The 20040-nt window shown below is 37.2% G+C and overlaps 1 protein-coding gene across 1 annotated transcript in view; it reads right to left on the minus strand.

Moving 5' to 3' along the window:
* CRY1 (cryptochrome circadian regulator 1) overlaps positions 1-20040 on the minus strand; it is a 33176-nt gene that overhangs the window by 12001 nt on the left and 1135 nt on the right. The window contains exon 2 of the mRNA XM_054387004.1: positions 1024-1132. Coding sequence (XP_054242979.1) covers positions 1024-1132 — 109 coding nt within the window. The remainder of the gene's footprint in view (positions 1-1023; positions 1133-20040) is intronic.

Genomic DNA, 20040 nt, shown 5'->3' on the forward strand with positions numbered 1-20040 from the left:
TTGAGCAGGTATAAAGCCCCTCCCTGTCTCGTTATTGTGAGCGTACACAACAATGGGACAACTTCTGTGCAGACTTTGAAAACTAACTTTAGGATCTAACTAACTTAAAGCTAACTTAACTTTAACTTAACTAACTTAAACTAACAAACTAACTTAAGAGACATAAGAGAAGGGAACAATGACAGAGGCTGTCTTCTGGACATTGATCAGCAGCAGCATCTACAGAAAAGCTTTTTATATACGCCTGTCAACTTTAACAGCAGAACTGAAGTTTTGGAGTAATAACACCCTCCTCCCTCAAACAAACACCATACACTTTCCTTCCCTTTTCCAAATTCTTATCCCCCACCCACCATAATGGACAATCTTGAAATACCTAATGGAAAAAAAAAATCTAATATCTTTTATGTCACAGATGCTGTTACCAAGGCCAACAGTAACAGGTGGGGAAAAAAACTGCAGAAATGGACCAATTAATAGCCAAGTCTTCTGCAATACAGGGGAAGTGAAAAGTATGCACAGAATGATCCTAGAAAGCCATTCTGTCAATCAAACTTAATCAGTTGACTTAGATATATCAGCCAGACTATTCCAGAGAGCTGGATTTACATCAAATTAAAAAGGGACACTCTACACTGTTCACCTAGAGTGTTGTTTAACTTCCTGTTGTCCAGGAACAACTCAGGATAGACTAAGAGAGTGCTTGTTTATCAAGCAAAGACTTGTTTCCTTCCATCATTGTGCCAAGACCCAGCAGGCCCTGAATCCTCAAGCAACCTCCTACACTCTCACACAATATTTATTTCCCATTGTTCAATGTAAAACCACTAAGAGCAACTCAGTTTAGCTGGTGATATGCATGTCAGAGGGGAAAAACTCAAACCTAACAAAAACGACTTTAAGGAGAAACTGTAAGGGCAGTTAAATATTTGCACTGACGTATATAGTACAACAACTATTCCTCACTGAAATTAGCTTGTCAGTCAAATTCATGGGTAGAAGCAACTGCAAGATGGCATTTACCTTAAAAAGTCTGGGGAAAACATCTGCTGGCTGTCCACGAATAACAAACAAACGTGAATTCAGTTTCCGTAGATTGGCATCAAGATCCTCAAGACACTGAAGCAGGAATCTGCAAGGAATTATATGGAAACCTTTATTTTCTGAGGCAAACCAGACAATCTGATAATAGAAAAAGAGGTCCAATCCAACAAATATGATCACACCTTCAGTACTTGGTGCTTATTTTGGTGATGCATACATGTTCACATGCTAATTATGCTTAGCTTACAGTAGTTCAATACTATAGAATCAACAATGAATCAGAAAAATGAAACTGCACTGTCACTGAAGTTCTTATCTCAATGCTGTTCAGCTCTGGAATGGACTAAACCATATTCAAGTCTTAACTAGAAATACCTTGTCACGCTAAAGAAAACAAAAATCCACAAAGAAACAGACAATCAGCTGTTGGCATACTGATACTAAACTTAATCCGAGCCCTTCTTACAAAACAGCAGCCTGAACTGTTTCTAAACCCAGCATACCAGAGGACTACATGCTCATAACTATGCTTTTGGTCTTCATTTTTAAAAGTAGCCCTTTGTATAACAAACTGTTTCCTGCACCTTGGCTGTGAACTCACCTGAATTATTTAAATGAGCAAATCCGCAAATAAGGAAAAAACAAAAAGGAAGGGGGAAATGAGTTGCTACAAACCTGCAGAAAAACAGGGAGCTGCACAAAGGATGTTGAGACAGGTTCACATACGCAAAGATTTACTACTGGATACAGTAACTAAAACTCCACTGCTTAAAGTTGTTTGGAGGAAGAAATAAAAACAAAAGGAAAGATTGGAAAAGAAGCTCTCCCTTGCAGCCAGAGAGTCTATGGCTGAGAGTCTCCAGATGAGTGCCCTTCCCCTGGACTTGTCTCCAGTGTTAACAACAGGCTTCTCCACAACATTTTTCCTTGTAGTAATGAGCCTTCACCAGAAGCTGCTCAAACCCTGTCTGCTACTTCTTCTTACAATGCTGCTGGCACTCAAGGTGAATGGGGATCAAGGCAGTTGCTGAGTCAGAGCTTGCCAGTCATTAACCTCTGTGCATACAGACTGCTGGATCTCTTGCCACAACCAAAACCTACACCCAAGAGCGGAAGAAAGGAGATTCCTATACTGCAGGCCATTATTCCTGAGTGAGCCTGCTGTAGTAACACCACATGCAGGTGCAAGGTCATGAATTTAACACCACAGGAGGTACCACCCAAGATCAACTCAGGGAAATTAGCACCAGAGGTCAGGAGACACTGCACCCACAGCCTGGATGAAAGGTCGGGAGACACCAGGGAAGAAGGGCAGGCTACACCACTGTGAGTGCCCACAGCATTACAAAGACAAAAGGCACCAAGAAACCATATTTACTAAAATCAAGAGTTCTCAAAACAGCTAAGCTTTTAAGAATGCATCCTAAAAAAAAAGAGAACCAGTTACAATGTTTCTAAGAGGGATGTAGCATACATGATCCTTGTAAACCTACCGAGATTTTGGACATTTTCCAGAGATTTAGTAACATATAACTCGTGCCTACCTAACACACATTGCCTCCACATTTATATGAGAAAATAATACAATTAGTATATAGAAGGCTGGCAGGAAAACTTTCTAGCTGCTATTAAATGCAAAAAACGCATGGCTCATTTGTCCTAAAAGGATAACAGAAAGCAAGTCTGTGAGGTAGCCAGTGTACAAGAATACAACTGCTTCTTGGCTGGCAACTATGCTTGTCTGTCTAATGGCTGAAGAAGCTGAAAATGTCTGATTATCTCACTCTCCTAACATTCTCACTTTCCTTTTTGAAAAAATTTGAGAGCAGCAAGATCATGAAGGATATGCTGCATCTAAGAAGAAAATTCCATGTACTCAGTTAGAAACTACACAGGAGTAATGTTAAGAATCAGATGACAATCACATATGCTTCTATCAGAGAGAACTTGGGCCTGTCATTCCCAGTCCACTATCAGATGAACTCTGAAAAGTACAGCTTCATTTTATCACCTTTTTTAAACCTGGATTGGCTGACCTTAGCACTCATCTTATCTATCTGAATGTCGCTTTCAAAGAGCATGGACCTTCACTTACACTTTGCAAATTGTTACAAAGGCAAACTCTAAGAGTGTCCTGGATGCTTTTGTAACAGTCCAGGAAAGGCTGTGGGGTTTTTTTGTTTTTTTTTTTTTTTTGTATGCTGGGGTTGTGTTATTGTGATGTTCGGTGTGGTTTATTTTTGTTTTGTTTTTCTTTGGTTGGTGTTGGGTTTCTTTATTTTGTTTTTATGGTGGATTTTTGTTGCTATTGGTTGGTTGGTTCTGGGGGTGCTTTTTGTTTGTTTTGTGGGGTTTTGTTTGTGGTATTTTGTTTATTTTTAAACTTTGTATCACAGAAAGGATAGGATTCTATTCTAGAAGAAATTGGTGACAAAAAATGCTTATAACTACTCAAAGTAAAAGAATCTTTCAGGAATTTTTTTTTTCCTATTTGCATGTCAGTTCCCTCTACTTCCTCCATTTCTTTTCTTCCTACCTGACTAACCATAACATACAACTTCTAGTCTGGACTTTGCACAAAATCCTACTCAAGAAGATTACATGCACTGACCCAGTCTCCAATTCACATCCAAGATCCCTAAACTTGCCCTTAATACTGTTTAATCTCTAATTTGTTGGTTCCCCAAATCCCCTCTGTTATCCCTCTTAACTATCGCTCACCACACTCCTATATTTCAATCTCCATAGAACTACATCTATTTAAAAAAAATATAATGGTGTAGACTCAAATTGTTAAATATATGAGAGAAGGGAGCAGTAGAGTAGCCAGGGGAGATGCACGTTCCCCCTATCTGAATAAAGAGAGAACAAATTAAAAAGAGCCAAACCAGCCTGAGTAGCAAGAATGTCACTGAAAGCAGTAACAGACCAAATTAAACTCTAGTGACCCTATAACTATAGTAACAGCAACACAAAAGACAGCATTTGACTTCCAAAAACACAGATTCATCTTTAAAGTGATTTACACAGAATAAGTGTGCAGTTCATCAAGCAAACTGATGTTTCATCTATAATATACACACCATGGAGGAATAATAACAAGTCCACAACACGCATGCCTATGCACATATGAAGTACACTAATAGAAAAATAGTAAAATAATAATCCTTAGCATTCAAAACATTGTCACAGTGAGTTATTATGGGATCTGGAAGAGGTGAATTTTTAGATTTCCAAGGCATCATGTTGACTGGTTTCTTGTACTTCTGAACAACTCTAATGCCATGCATGGACACTTACTGCAGCACAGGAAGGTGCAGGTGTAATGCTCAGTGCAGACACTCAAAAATAAGTAAGAGCAGCACTCCAACACAGACAAGGCAAAATTATTGAAGCTACATACACCAAAACGCTCACAAATATGTTCCTTTCACAGTATAACATAAATAAAAATGAATGGTAAATTAGACTGTGAACAGATACCAAATATGTAACCTACACCTCCTAAAAAGTAACTTCCTTTTATACATATGAGCCCTTGAAGTAAAGTTTTTTTCACAGCATGAAGTAAGACCTACTATGCTTGACGTCTGCTCCACTTTACACCAAAGTGTGGCAATTAGGGGCTATTTCAATCTCTCCTCACAGTGAAAGGTCCTGGGTTTTGAGTCTGCAATCTAAACCAAATTTTCCTCTCAACAGTCAGTGGGAAAGCACTTTCTTTTTCTTTTTGAATGAATGTAAAAACCACATGACAGGACTTCATGAAAAAGACACAAAAAGGATACAGAGATTTTTAAAATCAGATTTAGAGCATCAGTCCAGGTTTCTGCATCTGGCCTTCAACTTCCCTTGAACAAACTAGAGGAAGTGAAAAAGTTCACCATTAATTTCAGCAGTAAACTGTATGAGGTATGTGCATGACTGAGGTGATGGAGACAAAGGACTTACAGGCTAGATCTAGATTAGATACTAGGATGGAATTCTTCACTGTGGGGGTAGCAAGGCACTGCAACAGGTTGTCTGGAGAGGCTATGGATGTCCCCTCCCTGGAAGTGTTCCAGGCCAGGTTGGATAAGACTTCGAGCAATCGGATCTAGTGGAAGATGTCCCTGTTGGTGGCATGGGGTCTGGAACTAGATAATCTTTAAGGTCACTTCAAACCCAAACCACTCTATGATTATATGACTGACCTATTGCAACACGGGGAAAATGTTCATGCATCTGTTACAATATTCAAATTTTTCATGAGAGCTTCTGAAGACCTCATTCTTTGAAAGGCAAGCACAAAAAAATCTCAGGTGTTTTCTCCAAGAAACTCCACAAACACCACTGTTTCAAATAATGCAAAGTCTGCTTGGGGTCTGAAATCTAAACCAAATGTTCAGCCTCCCTGAATCTTAGAGTGACTGCCAGAAAGTGTTTTACATAACAGACCATTATCACAAGCTGAAATAAACCAGTACCACCACCAAGGCAGAAATTAAAAAAGTTAAATAACCAATTGTTAACAGAGTTAATCATTAACAAAACAAAGTAATACATAGAATCATTGAATGCTTTGGGTTGGACAGAACCTTTAAAGGTCATCTAGTCCCACCCCTCCACAATAAGCAAGGATATCTTCAACTAGATCAGGTTCTCAGAGCCAGTCCACCCCAACCTTGAATGTTTCTGGGGATGGGGCATCTACTACCTCTCTGTATTACACAGCCTTCCTGGCTCTGCACTACTAACACAATTCAAGACTTTATCCAAGGAAGAAGTCAGGAGCAGTCTGTTAAAAAGGAGACTTGTAAGAAGGATGCTTACAGACACACAGTTTAAGGCTACCATAAAGTCTTGACTGGGCTTAATTTTAGGAGTAATAAACACCCAGAAACCGTAGTCACATAGAACCATCCTCACTAGTACGAAATAAAGGCAGTTGCTGGAAATTGAGAGGACTTAAAACGCAGTGACTTCTCTTTGGACATCAATTACACAGGAAAATGGTGGTGCCAAGCCATTAAGAATCAGGAAACTTCAGTTTCCTTTTTTTTTCCCCCCCGAACTGAAAGTACAGATTCTGAATTTAAGCATTAGGCAAAACAGAAGTGTTAGACTGCACAGCCAGTACAACACAAAAGAAGAAAATCTAGCCAGGCTTCCTCATTCTGAGGAAGAAGTTAAAAAACTTAAGTGACAATGAGAAGTGCCAAAACTTGTTACATTCCACAGTTAATTAATATTTTTACATACGACTGGTCAACTTTCAGCAACCCATCCAAACCTCTGTTTAACCAATCTTAAGAACCTTCTATGTACCCACTAGTCCTCATGCCAAGTCATGGATTACAACCTCTTCAGTGAAAGACAAGCACTGTCAAATAAGAGACTCATGTCATTATGGATATTTGATGGCCACCGAGACTTTGTCCATCAGAACTATCTTAGCAGCCTAATGTCTGCTACTTTTATTTTTCCCCATTCAATTTTTTTATTTCCAATGATGCTTTCTGAGTTTAGTAGAGCTGGATTCAATGAAGTGCACTACATATTGTATAACAACCACATTTTTTCGTTTGAGTGAGTGCAGTTTACAGCATTAGACCCTGCCTGTATTAATAAATTATGCAATGTTTATTTCTCTTCATGGGGAGAGAGAGCCTTTTTTTCATACCTATTTGCTATTTTGCTGTATACTCATTTAGGTCATTATGAAAGTCCAGTATCATTTAGGTAAACATATTCCTCATACCAGCTTCTGCGGGAATCATACAGCAGATTTCATCTAATACCAAAACAGAGTATGAGACACTGAGCAGTACCACAAATTTTATCCAACCATACTGAAATGTGTAATGTTTTATCAGTGTATTCTGCTGCTTGATTGCCACCAACCAATGTGTCTTAGTGCAAGCAGTATATTCTTATGAAACTAAGAAGATTAAGCTCAGACAGGATTTAAGTGTTATGTACACTCCACCGCATCCCTTGGCAGCCAGCCATCAAAGTATTTTCCTCTTACCAAATCAAGGTCACAGAGGCATGCCTTACTATATTACATTGTTTCAGCAAATATTACATGCATCTTCCACATCCTAAAACAGTATACAGTAACACATCTCACAGAGGTATTATCTTTCAAGTTTATAGACAAGAGCAGGGGAAAATCCAGATACTGATGTGAAATGGCTGTGGTAGCTAACTAATCTCCTGCAGGGTTCCCCTACAGTCAGAAAAGAAAAACACAGCTCCTTTAGAGTGCAATTCAGGACTTCAGCATCTTTCATAACTTAGTAAGAGCTGAGCCAAACACAGACAATGAAGTGTGTCACTTGGCTTTTTGCCTCTAATATTTACTACTGTTATCATCGTAAAGCCAAACCAGAGCTGTGACGGAGGAAGAATGCAAGATATACCCAAGTCTATGTACAGCTGAAATACTGGTAATTGCTGTAAAAGAGGTTCTCAAAAACCAAATTCTATGCTTTGAAAAATGATGAAAGAAAGGGCTTCGAACAGTAACAGAGAGAAACCAATGTTTAAAATTTAATCTCTCCAAGCTGAGTTCTTTAGGGTGCATCTTCTTTGAAGCTAAGTAGTAAAGATTATTTCGCATATGGAGTAGGACAAAAATACAAACTACAGCAAGCAATACTTCTCTATCAAGAACATGAAAATCACCTGAATTTAACCTAGCTTACATTAGACAAACCTAGCATTTCCTTACATATCATTCCTCAATTTATTTCCAACTGAACCCTACCTTTTGAAGGCCAGCATTCCCCAAAGGAAGGAAACACAATAGTTTTGTCCTAATCAGAAGACATTCACCATCTTCCAAATAGCAATCTGTACTTCGTTCCTATTTTGTGAGCCATATGTCACAGCAAATAATGTATTTAACTTCTGTAAAGATCTGGATCTTAACTCCATATGCAAAGGTCACCTATCATTCATCTAAATTATTTCCATATCCTATCTGCAAACATCCCAAATTACTTGCTTGTTACAAAGGTCAGCCTTCTGATGCTATCGGACTGACAGGCTCACAGCTTCCTAAATCTTTTTACCAGTGTCTTCCCTTCTTTAATGCATATATTCTCCATTTATTTTTCTCTAATTCCAATCTGATCAATCAAATTTCTCATTTGACCTTTAAATCCTTGCTCCTGTTCTTTAGAGAGAGAAACTAGTTGGATCCATAAAAGAAAATTCAAATCCAAACAGACTTATTTGCAGTGGCAACAGCTGGGGAAATAGGATCTAGAAGCAAATCACAGAACTAAGTTACTTGAGAGTACAGACATGCTCATACTTAAGTAAATTTAAACTCCTTATTCTCATGTATCCAAGGTCTCTTGTTTAAATGAGCAGCTCATAAGGCTTGATGTAATTAAACTAGAGCTGGCCTGCTTTATAGAACAGTTGAGCCATGTTACTTTCAGCAATCTAAGCTGTCCATGAGAAAGTAACAGCTATGGCTCATTTCAAAGATTTCCACAATAAAAAGATAATCTTGCAATCTGATTGTGAAGGACGAATTTTATATTGCCTCTCATTTATATTCAATAAAAACCTTTTTACTTTCCTTAAAGTGACCTTTTCTAAGGTGATAATTACTGCTAATAAGATTTTGTGAAATGTTAAGTTTCCCATAATTGTGCAAAATTAACGTATTTCTCAACTACACTGTATAAATGCCAAGTCCTTAAGGTATAATTCCACTGTCTCTAGCTTCTCATAGCTGAAAAAAATAATCTATTAAGCTAACAAGAAAAGAATTAAGGGTAGAGTTGAAACCTTTAGAAAGCACAGAAATGAGGAGGAAGTTTAGAAAACAACACAATTCTGAAGTTACTCCTAAAAATCTCAATTAATACTGACTGGCTTTCATTTCTGTAGTGGTCATATGGTGATCAGACATTCAGCACTATCCTAACTTCCTATTGCTACTCCTATGAATCAAGAAGGCCAAACTGAGCTTGTCCTTCAAAACTGAAGTTATTCATTTACATCTCAACACAAAGGCAACATAAGCAATAACCATCATGTAGCAAGAATCAACATTTTAAAAAACCCAAATAACCAAAATACAGCTTTGTTTATTAAGCTGCATAAATCTGTTTTGCTCCACACTTTCTTACTGCGTGAGTAGACTAATGGAGGTAATGGTTCACTTCATGCTGCAGAGGTCTAGAGCTGACAAACAAAAATGAAAAAAAAAATTAAAAATGCACAGAGCTCAGTAACATCAGCCCTGGTAAACAAAATTAAATATAGCTCCAGACATAATAAATTTAAAAGTCCAAATAACTTTGAGATCAACATGCTATCTTCATCTGCCACAACTGCAGCAGTTCACTGCAATACCAAAGGTCAGGATCAACACAAAGTACCTCACTTGAAGAAACTAAATTAATCTTGAAAAGTTATACAGTACAGTTAAACTGAACATCCTGCTAACTAAAACTTGATATTGAATCATCTCAGTAGAAGTACTAGTAACTTAGATGAAGAATTAGTTTAATGAAGAATGAAACCTTCGTTTGAACAACCATATTTTAATGTTTTCCCCATCTATCCATTCCTTTCGGAAGGCAAGAAGGAGTTACCAAAATTCACCCTCTGAACATCAGTCACAGATTATTTTTTTATTATTTTGTTGAAAGAATAAAAGGTAGAGAACTGGAAAACATTATCCCACACAGGGTGACTTTATTTTTTCCAGTTCGCTTGTGCCAGGGTCAGAATTATCAGCAACACAGAAGATGCAAAGAGCAATGCTGACAATTTCAAGAAGGTTTTTTAAAAAAAAAAAAAAAAAAAAAAAAAAGGGGGAGGGGGGTGGGAAGAGGTGGGGCAGGCACCAAGCTGCTCTTCCTGAAGGTGGGTAAACTTTGTTGGAGACAAAGCAGTTAACGCAAGAGCAGTTGAATATCAATACAAACTGTTAGCACTCCGGAAAGAGAGATACTTCTAAGAAATAAGATTTTTTAAAAAAAGACTCAAACAACCCCAGAGTTATTTCTATAGACAAAAATGCTAGGGGAGCATTGGTAGGCTCTGAACTCTTGAAACTTAATTGTGATTGATAAGTATTATTGATACAAAATACCTTCAAACAAGAAGAGATGGTCCCCACTAGAGGAAAAAAAAAAAAAAAAAAAAAGAACAACAGAACCCCTGTTTTACTTTAATCCCCATGTGTTCAAACATCAAGGAGCAAGTCCAAAATGTAAGGGGGGGGGGGGAGGGAGGGGCAGGGTATACAAAATCTACAGCTTTCATTGTTATGTCTCATAACCTGATCATTTCCTTATACCATTTGCAAGAAGAACATTTCAATATGAATCAACAAAAATAGTTTCCTAAAGTAGGTCGTTGCTGCAGCAACCAGGCGGCTGTTTGGACTACTCCCTGCCACAATGACCTACTTTTCCAGTTATACGTAACCGCTGTCGCAGGAGCCGAGTTTCTCCTTCCCTTCAGAGCTGCTTCGAGAGGATTCTTGCACCATGGTTAAACTCTATTCCTACCCGGGACAGAGAAAAGCTTTGAGCAGGTACAAGCAGTGTGTTGGTTCAGCTCATCTGTGTCTATTTAGAAGTATAGACTGATAAAGGTTAAGTGAAACCTAGTATGTGCTCAGAGTGCAAAAAGTACTAAGCCAATGTTCTGAACTGGAGGAGCTGATAAAAAATAGAATGGGAAGGTGTCAAAACGAACAGCAGTTTGCTAACAACGTGTCCTCTGTCAGAGTCAGCAGCTGGCAGTGAGCTTCAGCACAAACAGCCTGCTTCAGTACTACCATCCAAGCACAAACTAACAGGTATTATCCTTTTTTACAGGTCTAATCAACATAAACCTGCATTAGAGAAAAACCCTCACGGTAAAGCTAACATGGTTTTAAGCCTTACTGAACACTGCATGGACCATGGAGCCACAACATATGAAGGTACCACACAAATCCAGGAAGTAACATAGACAATTACTTAATTTCCTGTTTATGGTTCCTGTTAATGACCATTAACAGGAAAAAAAGATTACCAGAACAACTTCCCAACGAACTATGTCTTAACATCATGAAGAAAAAGATTTTCTTTGTAGAAGTAAACCTGCAAGCCTTCAAAGATCAATCACACTGACTTATGCATAGGTATTTTTGATGAGTTTATGCAAATCCCAAGTTCAAAAGCTTTCTTCCAAGCTAAAATTTAAGAGGCAAGCACAAGAGAGTAACACTTCCAAGCAAAACACAATTCCTTCCAACAAAAGGTAAGATATGCATTTCCACAGAATATATCCTAAACAGATCTTCAGTTAATGGAAAGTATCTGACTGATACAGTTGATAACATCAAAGCAGAAAAACAAAGCACATGCAGAAAAGCTCCCCAAAGCTTATTTTACCTTAAGTCGTCTTAAAACTTCTAAGTTCAGCAGGAAAAATACTGAAATTGAAAAATACATGGAACTGCAAATGGAAGTGTTTTGACATTTCCCGCATGCTTTCACTTGGGAATAAATCATATATAATGAGATAATTACCCCTGCAAACCTCATACTCTTCAAATAGAACAGAAAAAAAAAATCCCCAAATTATTTGTACTTTACTATTGCACTTGACAAGCCACAAAGCATCAACTCCAAAGGTATAATCCCATAAGAAAGGTGAACTTGTAGAAGAAAAAAGGAAAACATCACAGAATTCTGGGGGGAAAAAAAAGGAAAAAAAGAAAAAAGAAATCAGATGAGCTGCTGCTGCAAGAGCAACATCTGATCACTAGTAACACTTTTCAGTTTGAAAGCATGACCTCCAGTGCCAGAAGTGCCATAGTGCTGTCTCATATGGAAGTACTAAAGAGACAGAGTAAAATTTTCAGTAAATGCAGCACTGAAGAACTTTTCTTTGGCAGAATAACACATTTCAGAGTTGGCACTGAAAACAGGAGGTTGGTGGAGTTATATTTGAAAGAATGCAGGAAGCCCAAATCTAAAATGTAAACCAAAAAGATCCACATTATCCCCAAAATCCCATGATTTTCTTCACAGTGTAGAAGAAAAACATACCACTGCTGAAACAGAGTACTTCTCACCAGTAAACTTATTGGCAACTAGCTTACAGAAGGGAAATTTGAATCAAATGAAAAGGTCCTGCTCACTGACAACACCATGACTAGATGATCAAAACCAAGCTTTAAAAAGATCCCCCGAGATTATGACAGGCTTGAAAGAGGAAAATATACCACAATTAAAACTGAACTATCAATACCACAACTTACAGCGTTTTCCTCTAAGATGGAAGAAACTACGTATCAGTAGATGTTTCCAGGTCATACAACTAAAGAGTATGCTGGAGGAAAGAAAATGTAAATTGTAACAACTCATTTAAAGAAGTATTCGCAGGATTCGGGATACACTGCATAACATCAGTAAACAGCACACAGCTGTGCTGTCTAAAAAGAAACACAAATAAAGCTCAGTAAACTACATCTAACTAAGCCTGTCATCTACTAAAAATAATGATGGAAAGTCACAGGAATTATCCCTAGGCAACCCAAATAAAACAAGTAATTCAGATGACTCCCTTTGCTTGATCGCCCTCATTAAGACTTGAGTATTTTTAATGCATATCAGTTTCATAGATGTAGAGTCATGCCTCTCCCATGAGAAGGGAACAAGTGAAACAATAGCAGGCAATCTCTGCCAAAAGCTGTATTGTTCTCTTTCTCTGCTTTAAGACTCCTAGGGGGGAAAAAAAGGCATTTGTTTATTCTAAGGATTGTGAAATATATATAATAGCCACAGAATTTACAGACGAAAATTTCAACTCAGAGGAAACTGACAAGAGAACAAAAGAAAAATTTCATTCCATTCTTCATCTTGGAAGTCAAATTATTAACTATTTTTAATGCCAGTTGCCCTATAAAGGGGAGTTTCATAATTCTCTGTACACTTCTCCCATGCTTCAGAACTCCAGGGATTGCAAAACTGAGATAAAGCTTTCCATGGCATTCTGTACCTTCAGTACACAGCAAATCTGTAACCACGCCGAGCATGATCATGTTTTGCTAACTATGCAAGGCATGAAGTTACAAGCAACCTATGTGAAGGAGTTACCTCTTCATTTATTCATCTTTATGATGAATATTGCCCTTGTATTTCTGTTCTTTTAATCATTGATTTACCATTCTCTCTCAATTGCAGCAGTTTACCCTTCACCTACAAGGTAAATAAGTATTAGTATGGAAAAAAAAAATCTGCAAGCACTGAACTCTACAAGTTCCTTACTATAAAAAGGAAAGCATTTCCCTAGGTCATGGATTCCGTACTTTGGATAGGTAACAGATAGAAAATCGAAGTTCTCCTTACAGGAGTTCCTCAGTAGCCTGTACTGTAGACATTTCATCCCCATTACTGAAGAATCAATAACAAGATGTATTCATACTTCACAACCTCCCTGTCTAAGTGTAAACAGATTTCTGGTTCAACATTTCTGGTTTTCATGTTGGAATCAAACTTACAGTGCAAAAATTTTGCAGCCATTACTTTCCACAGCTGTGCAAGTCACAAACATACTGACAGACATTAAAAAGAAATGCATGTGACTTGGAAAAAAAAAAAAACAAACAAAATCAAAAAACACTGAGATAAAGTATGTTTCGAAAACAGGGCATAGAAAATTTCTTCAATTTAGTTGCAAGAGAAAGCAACTCACAACACAAAAGTTCAGGTGTACATGACATCACATGCAGGACACATCCTGACCAGTGTTCAACTGGTAGAGCAATGTCTCCCATCTCTCATAATCTGAACAGGTTCCATCCTACTGCAAGAAACTTGTTGCATTAACATTTTTCAAAGATAATATGCATAACACTTTGATAGCTCAAATTTACTTCTGAAACCCTGAGTATTAGTAAATTCTTATTCTCTAGCCAAGTTTACCAATATAGACTAAAAAGCCAGAGTACAGTATTTAAGAAAAAAAAGCTTGCTTTAGGAAGCTCAGCTATTGTTCAAACCAATGCTAACAGAACATGCTAATTTTTATTATCGCTCTGTTAGTAACTGGCTTGCTCTCAGACTCCTGTTTCAAAATTATAGATATACATGTGGACTTCTGCAACAGCTGTCTCCATTTACACACTTGAAACAACATTGCACTACTGACCCGGTTTCACCCACTCCTTCCCAATCCTGCCCTTTACCTCCACTAAAGATTTGTTCTTGAATAAAGAAACACTTACACACAAAAAACTCCAAACAGTGAAAGCAAATGCTTAATAGTGACCTGAAAAATATATGGAGGCTTCTGGGTTAGAGTAACATTGCAATTATAGTTCACCTGTTGACCTAGATTGCAAAGACCTTGAAAGCCTCAAGTATAGAGAAGCAAATACACTAACCTTGCTCCACACTGAAATTAAAGTTCTGAAAAAATTAATACAACATATTACAGGAACATACCATGAAGTTCTTATCCTGGTAATCAAATGCAGTCCTTTTCCTAGAGGTAACCAAAGACACTGCTATTAAACCTGCTAAAATGTGATATGCATATTACTAAGCCTATAGGACACAAAGCCACACACTTCCACCACACTACCCACACAACCCATTTATGCTCAAGCTGACTATTGCCTTTTTTAGGTCACTATGGGAAAAATCACAAAATTTCCTAAAGCAAAGAGTTACTTTCAGTACACAAATTAATACGTAACAGTGTATTAGTGTGCCTTCTACAATGAAAAATTGGCTGACTTAGCTGGCAGCTTGACCTTCCTCCTATCATGGGTTATGCAACTAACCTGAAAACCTGCCAGGCATTGAGGGAGCATGGAAAATAAGCACCTTCCTTGAAAATAAAGGTTTCCATGCTGCAGATAAACTGTCAAAAACTTAAATGTTCAGGTGGCACAACTAGAAACACCTTGTTCTATAATATTTTCACAATGAAATATGTTTAAAGAGCGTCTTCCATTTGTAGGAATGAAGGCATTTTCATGAACTATAGGAAAATGTACTTAATGGCAAGACAATGGATAAAAGAGGATAATAATATATGAAATCATTTGCTTTGAAAAACTGATGCAGAATTCATTGACAATGCCACATATTGATCAGTTGGGGGGAATAAAAAGAAAAGAGAAAAAAGAAAAAATAAATCTGTATTCTTGATTGCCTATGAAGAGCTGCTTTCCTCTCATATGGTGTTTTTTGGGGTTTATCACCCTCTCCTTTTATGACCAGAGGAGGTAATACCACAAATAGCAGGCAGACTAGCTTCCCCTGCTCAAATAATGTGACCTATTGCTACTTAGGTAAAATAAAACTAGATTTATGGTCCCAAGAGAACTAAGATTGAAATAATCCTACTTTTTTTCCAAGACTGTATTTGTCCCCACAACATCTACTCACTCCTCTTACATGTTAAGAATATTCTACCCATATCTTTTATTGATGTCCTCAAACTTGGAGTTCAAGTCATGTAAAACCTGATCTCTGAAACCTCAAAACTTCTTAACCTCAGGAATTAGATTTGTTCAAGATGAATCCTGCAATTAAAACCCAAATTGTATAAAAGCTTGCTGGATTTTTTCTTCTCTATAATAACTGCTATAAGAACTTGGAAAAAACGATTTATTGAACAATTCATATAAAATTGGAATTGCATACTACCTGCTCTCTCCAGACCAACCAGCACTGATTTTTTGTACAATTTAACAGCAGCTACATAACAGAAACTGGTGATACAAGATCATTCACCAAAATAACCAAGTAAGCATAGTGTAGCTTCTCAGTTGGTAGGGTTATTTCTCACATTCTAACGGTTTGACATAATAAATAAATCGGGCTTTTCCCACAACACAGCAAAAAGACCAATACTTATTTTCGACAATATAACTTCAAACGGTGTCAGCAAATTGCAAGCCACAGAAGAAACCAATAATCATCTTCCAAAAACCACCCAGTGGTTACTCCACACATGAGCAATGCAGGCCAGTTATATGGCCATTTTAATCTGACTCAAATTTGTATTGCCACTGAAAGAAATGGTACCTGCCCCTCCCACTCTCACCTCTTCACTACTACTAGTTCAACCTTTTTGCTGACACAATCTACCACAGACCTAATTCCACCAAAACTGGTAACTAATCGGTTTCAGGCAGACTGATGAGCTAACCTGGTTCACCATGGGACTGTGTGCTATCATGAAAGGGTGGAACCACCCCATTCATCAACACAGCAGGATTAAAACCATGAGGACATACGTCAGTGTCGTTCAGTGACGTACTTTATAAATGATAGGACTAGATCATATAACACGAATTATAGAGAGTAACACTGAACAGGGGGCTCTTTTGGGGTAGACAGGGCTTTCTGTGGAAGAGAACAGGTAGGCATCTTAGGTGTGTGGCACTGGAGGGTTTCTCCAATCTAACCACCAGTACTATAGAACTCCCATCTGAACACACAGCTTCTGAAAACAAGTTAATGCTCTTCAAGAGCACATTTTGAAATTTACAGATTAATTACCCTCAATTTATTGGGCTGATTGTACAAAAGTGCTCCAAGTTGCACACAGCACTACAGTTGAAGCCACTCATTAAAAGGCATAAGAGGTGTATCTAGAACACAGCACAGGAATACTTGAATTCCCCTGTGGACCTGTTATACTATGGCTATAGCAGTGGAGCTCAGCATAGGCTACCTGCCTTTGTACAAGAAATCTCAAAGTATCTGCAGAATACACACAAGTACTCATGAACTTGATCTATGTCTGTGAGAAACCAAGAGCATGGTCTCTGTATTTCAGATGGTTGGCTTGACATTAAATATTTCATAAATGAAAGAGATTTTCATTCTAAGTGGCACACTGAAAATAAACTTGCAGGGATGTTTTTAGCAGGGATGTCGTATTTTGGTGCACTCCTCCTTACATACCAAGCATGTCACCAAATTAAACAAAGTATAATACACATATTTTGTCTTTCTGAATTACAGATATGTCATTTAAAACTGAAATCACTCATAGTTCTACTGACAAACTTTCTTCACCAATCCTACATCCAACAAACACTTCTCTATAGGACAAAGTATTGCTTACATAACTGGAAACTGTATTTCCAAAACCAGATGCACAGAATCAAAATTTAACAGATGCTACAGAAGGATGTCTCTAATGTTTTTAAAACAAGCTCCCATTTCCATTAATTGCAATGATTGTCCAGGAAATTAAACTTTTTATTTTTTTCCCCTGGAGATTTTTAATATGCTTAGAGGCATGAGTGTTAAATAAAAATTAACAATAATATATATATATCGATCACATTTTCTTTTGTGTAAATCATTAGGACTGTCTGCTATAACAATAACAGCTAACTTTGCAGGATGCTCAATATCAATAGTCTCACAAAATCTACTATATATACAAATTAAATTTTATTACTCATTTTAAATGTGAGAATTGTTCTTTTCAGGAATGATTAATAAAATAAATAGAAGGACTGGCAAGACTGGACTATCCATCTTTTTTCAAGTCAATTGCTGCACACCAGTCTCTTAACTAAGCATATCAAAACTATGCATATAGACTCAAAGACAAACTAAAAAAGTAAATTATTAGCCAAAGCAAATTCTTACACAGCAACTAACAAAATGTTTGCATTTCTTTTTATCAATTGCCACTCTGTACTAAAACCAGAGCTAAATGAAACCCTCCCCCATGTGATATTGCTAAATATGAGATCCCATTCTCCTTAATATGGAAAAGTCTGTGAGCACATACAAACACATATTTTCATAAGTAGGTAATGGTTACTTGCTGGAGTACGTAAGTTACATTCTTTGTCTACTCTGTTAATACAATTAGATGCAGGCAAATTCTGGTGCCAAAAGTTTAAGACCAATTGACAAAACTTTGAGGGAGTGTTAGAACAATGTTCCATTTAGCATCTCCCTTCATCATTTCTCCATCATCTTTTACTACACTGAATAATCTCTCTCTCACAAGCTTTGGTATCTGTGAAGAACACCAGAAAACTAATTATATAGAAAAAGTATGACTCCGTCAAAGCACATATTGATTTTTGACATCTTGAAAGAAATAATAAACAGAACAGAACCAGGAAAACTTATGTGAGTTGAGGAAGGCTGTGGTATTTGTTACGTTGCATTCATGATTTTAGAACAGGTAGGCTGAATGCCAGGAAAAAGGAGGTCAGTAAGATCATGTGATTGCTTAGTAATTAGACTTGCTCAACAGTGCAATTACACAAAAATATTAGTTCATGAGGGTTACATGACTGCTTGAAAATCAGAAAGCACCTATGAATTAAAGGCTGCTATCTGCCAGATTTAACGTAGATACTTTTTTTTAAATAAACTTTTTTTGACTCTGCAGAGGGATATTACTTCTAAGAAGAAACTAAGCTTCCTGACTTCTTGTATTCTTGCACCACTTTTCCTCATATCCATTGTGCTAGTCATACTTTGAACTCTGACAGACAAGCGTTTTGTCTAGGGCATTAGAATCGTAAACTCACCAGAACACAAAGTCTTCGTGTCAATCAACTCAAACTACAAAAGGACCACTGTAAATTCACACCAGGAGATTAGATTTGACTGATGTCCCATATGCTGAAGGGCTCCTAATCTCAAAGTATTTTTGATTAATTCAACACTCTACTCCACAGGCATGTAAGGAAGAATCTTGCTTACAGTCATCACGTAACCAAGAAATAAAATGCTTGGTTATTAATTACAAGTGCCGGGTGAGACTAGCAAGCCAAAAATCTGCATCATAAGCCTTGTGTATGCATATTGTGAATGTATGTGTTGCCACTGGTTAAAAATAGCCCACTAAAACCACTGGAACCTAAAATGAGTTCATTCCAAACTAGAAACTGTTCATTTAAATGAATTATTGAGATCACTCTAACAAACATACAGCTTTAGCAGTCAGTTATTCTATAAATCTACTGTACTTTTAAACCTAAAAAAAAAAAAAAAACAAAAAAACAAACCCTGAATATCTCACAAAACCAGGCTATGCAAGCAGCAAGATTTCCTGCAAAATCCATGTATGACATGTGTCTTGAGGGTATTTGAGCCCCAGGAGTTTGAAGTGCTTTGGATAGGGGTGCAGTAATTTACCCTTCTTCTGGGAGATCTTCATTGGAGGGATTTAGAGAAGGACCCAAGTAAAAAGGACTAAAATAAATAAATGTTCTTCATAAAATAAACCCACAGCACAAAAACCCTCTGCCTCTCTAACCAGCAACTAAGAAAAAAAAAAAAAAACAAGATGGTTTTCTTCAAATGCAAAATGTGATGCAGGTACTAGTTGTCTTTTAGAACACTAAGAACACTATTAAGTAAACCAGCTGGCAAATATATCACACATAAACGTACTCAAGGACTGAATTAGGTAATGATCCTATTAAATAGTCATTGAAGAACCAGGGCAGCAGTACTGAAGACAAGAACTTCCTTTTGCTAGAATCAAAGGTCACACTTGTCCATCATTCACTGGCTCAAAGAATACACCCAAAACCAGGTTAGCACTTCAACTGTTAAACATACTGGAAGCCTAAGAAGTATTCTTAAGACATGATTTCCTTAGCACTCAGACTTGCACCAATTGCCTGTATTCTTTTAAAATATAAGTATTTGTTCATGCTTCTAAAACTAAGACCTCTGAGCTTTCCTTACAAAGTCAGGATTTGCTATTAAAAAAAAAAAAATCCCTTCAAAATAAACAAAAATGTAAAAGCCTTTATAAAAGTGATGTACATCAAAAACCTCGAGTAAAGGAAGCATCTTAACAATTATTGAGTGGTATGAACACTATTTTCCCAGTAGAAATGGAATAACTGCACATTCACAGAAAGCATTTTTAGTACTTTTATCTTCTGAAAACCAGAAGTAAGAACATATGGAAACCTTCTCAAAATCTGAAAAAAAACCACAAACCAAAAATCTCCAAAGGTAGGTTTACTCTGCT

Source organism: Indicator indicator, chromosome 14 (genome assembly GCF_027791375.1).
Source record: "Indicator indicator isolate 239-I01 chromosome 14, UM_Iind_1.1, whole genome shotgun sequence".
Taxonomy (NCBI): domain Eukaryota; kingdom Metazoa; phylum Chordata; class Aves; order Piciformes; family Indicatoridae; genus Indicator; species Indicator indicator.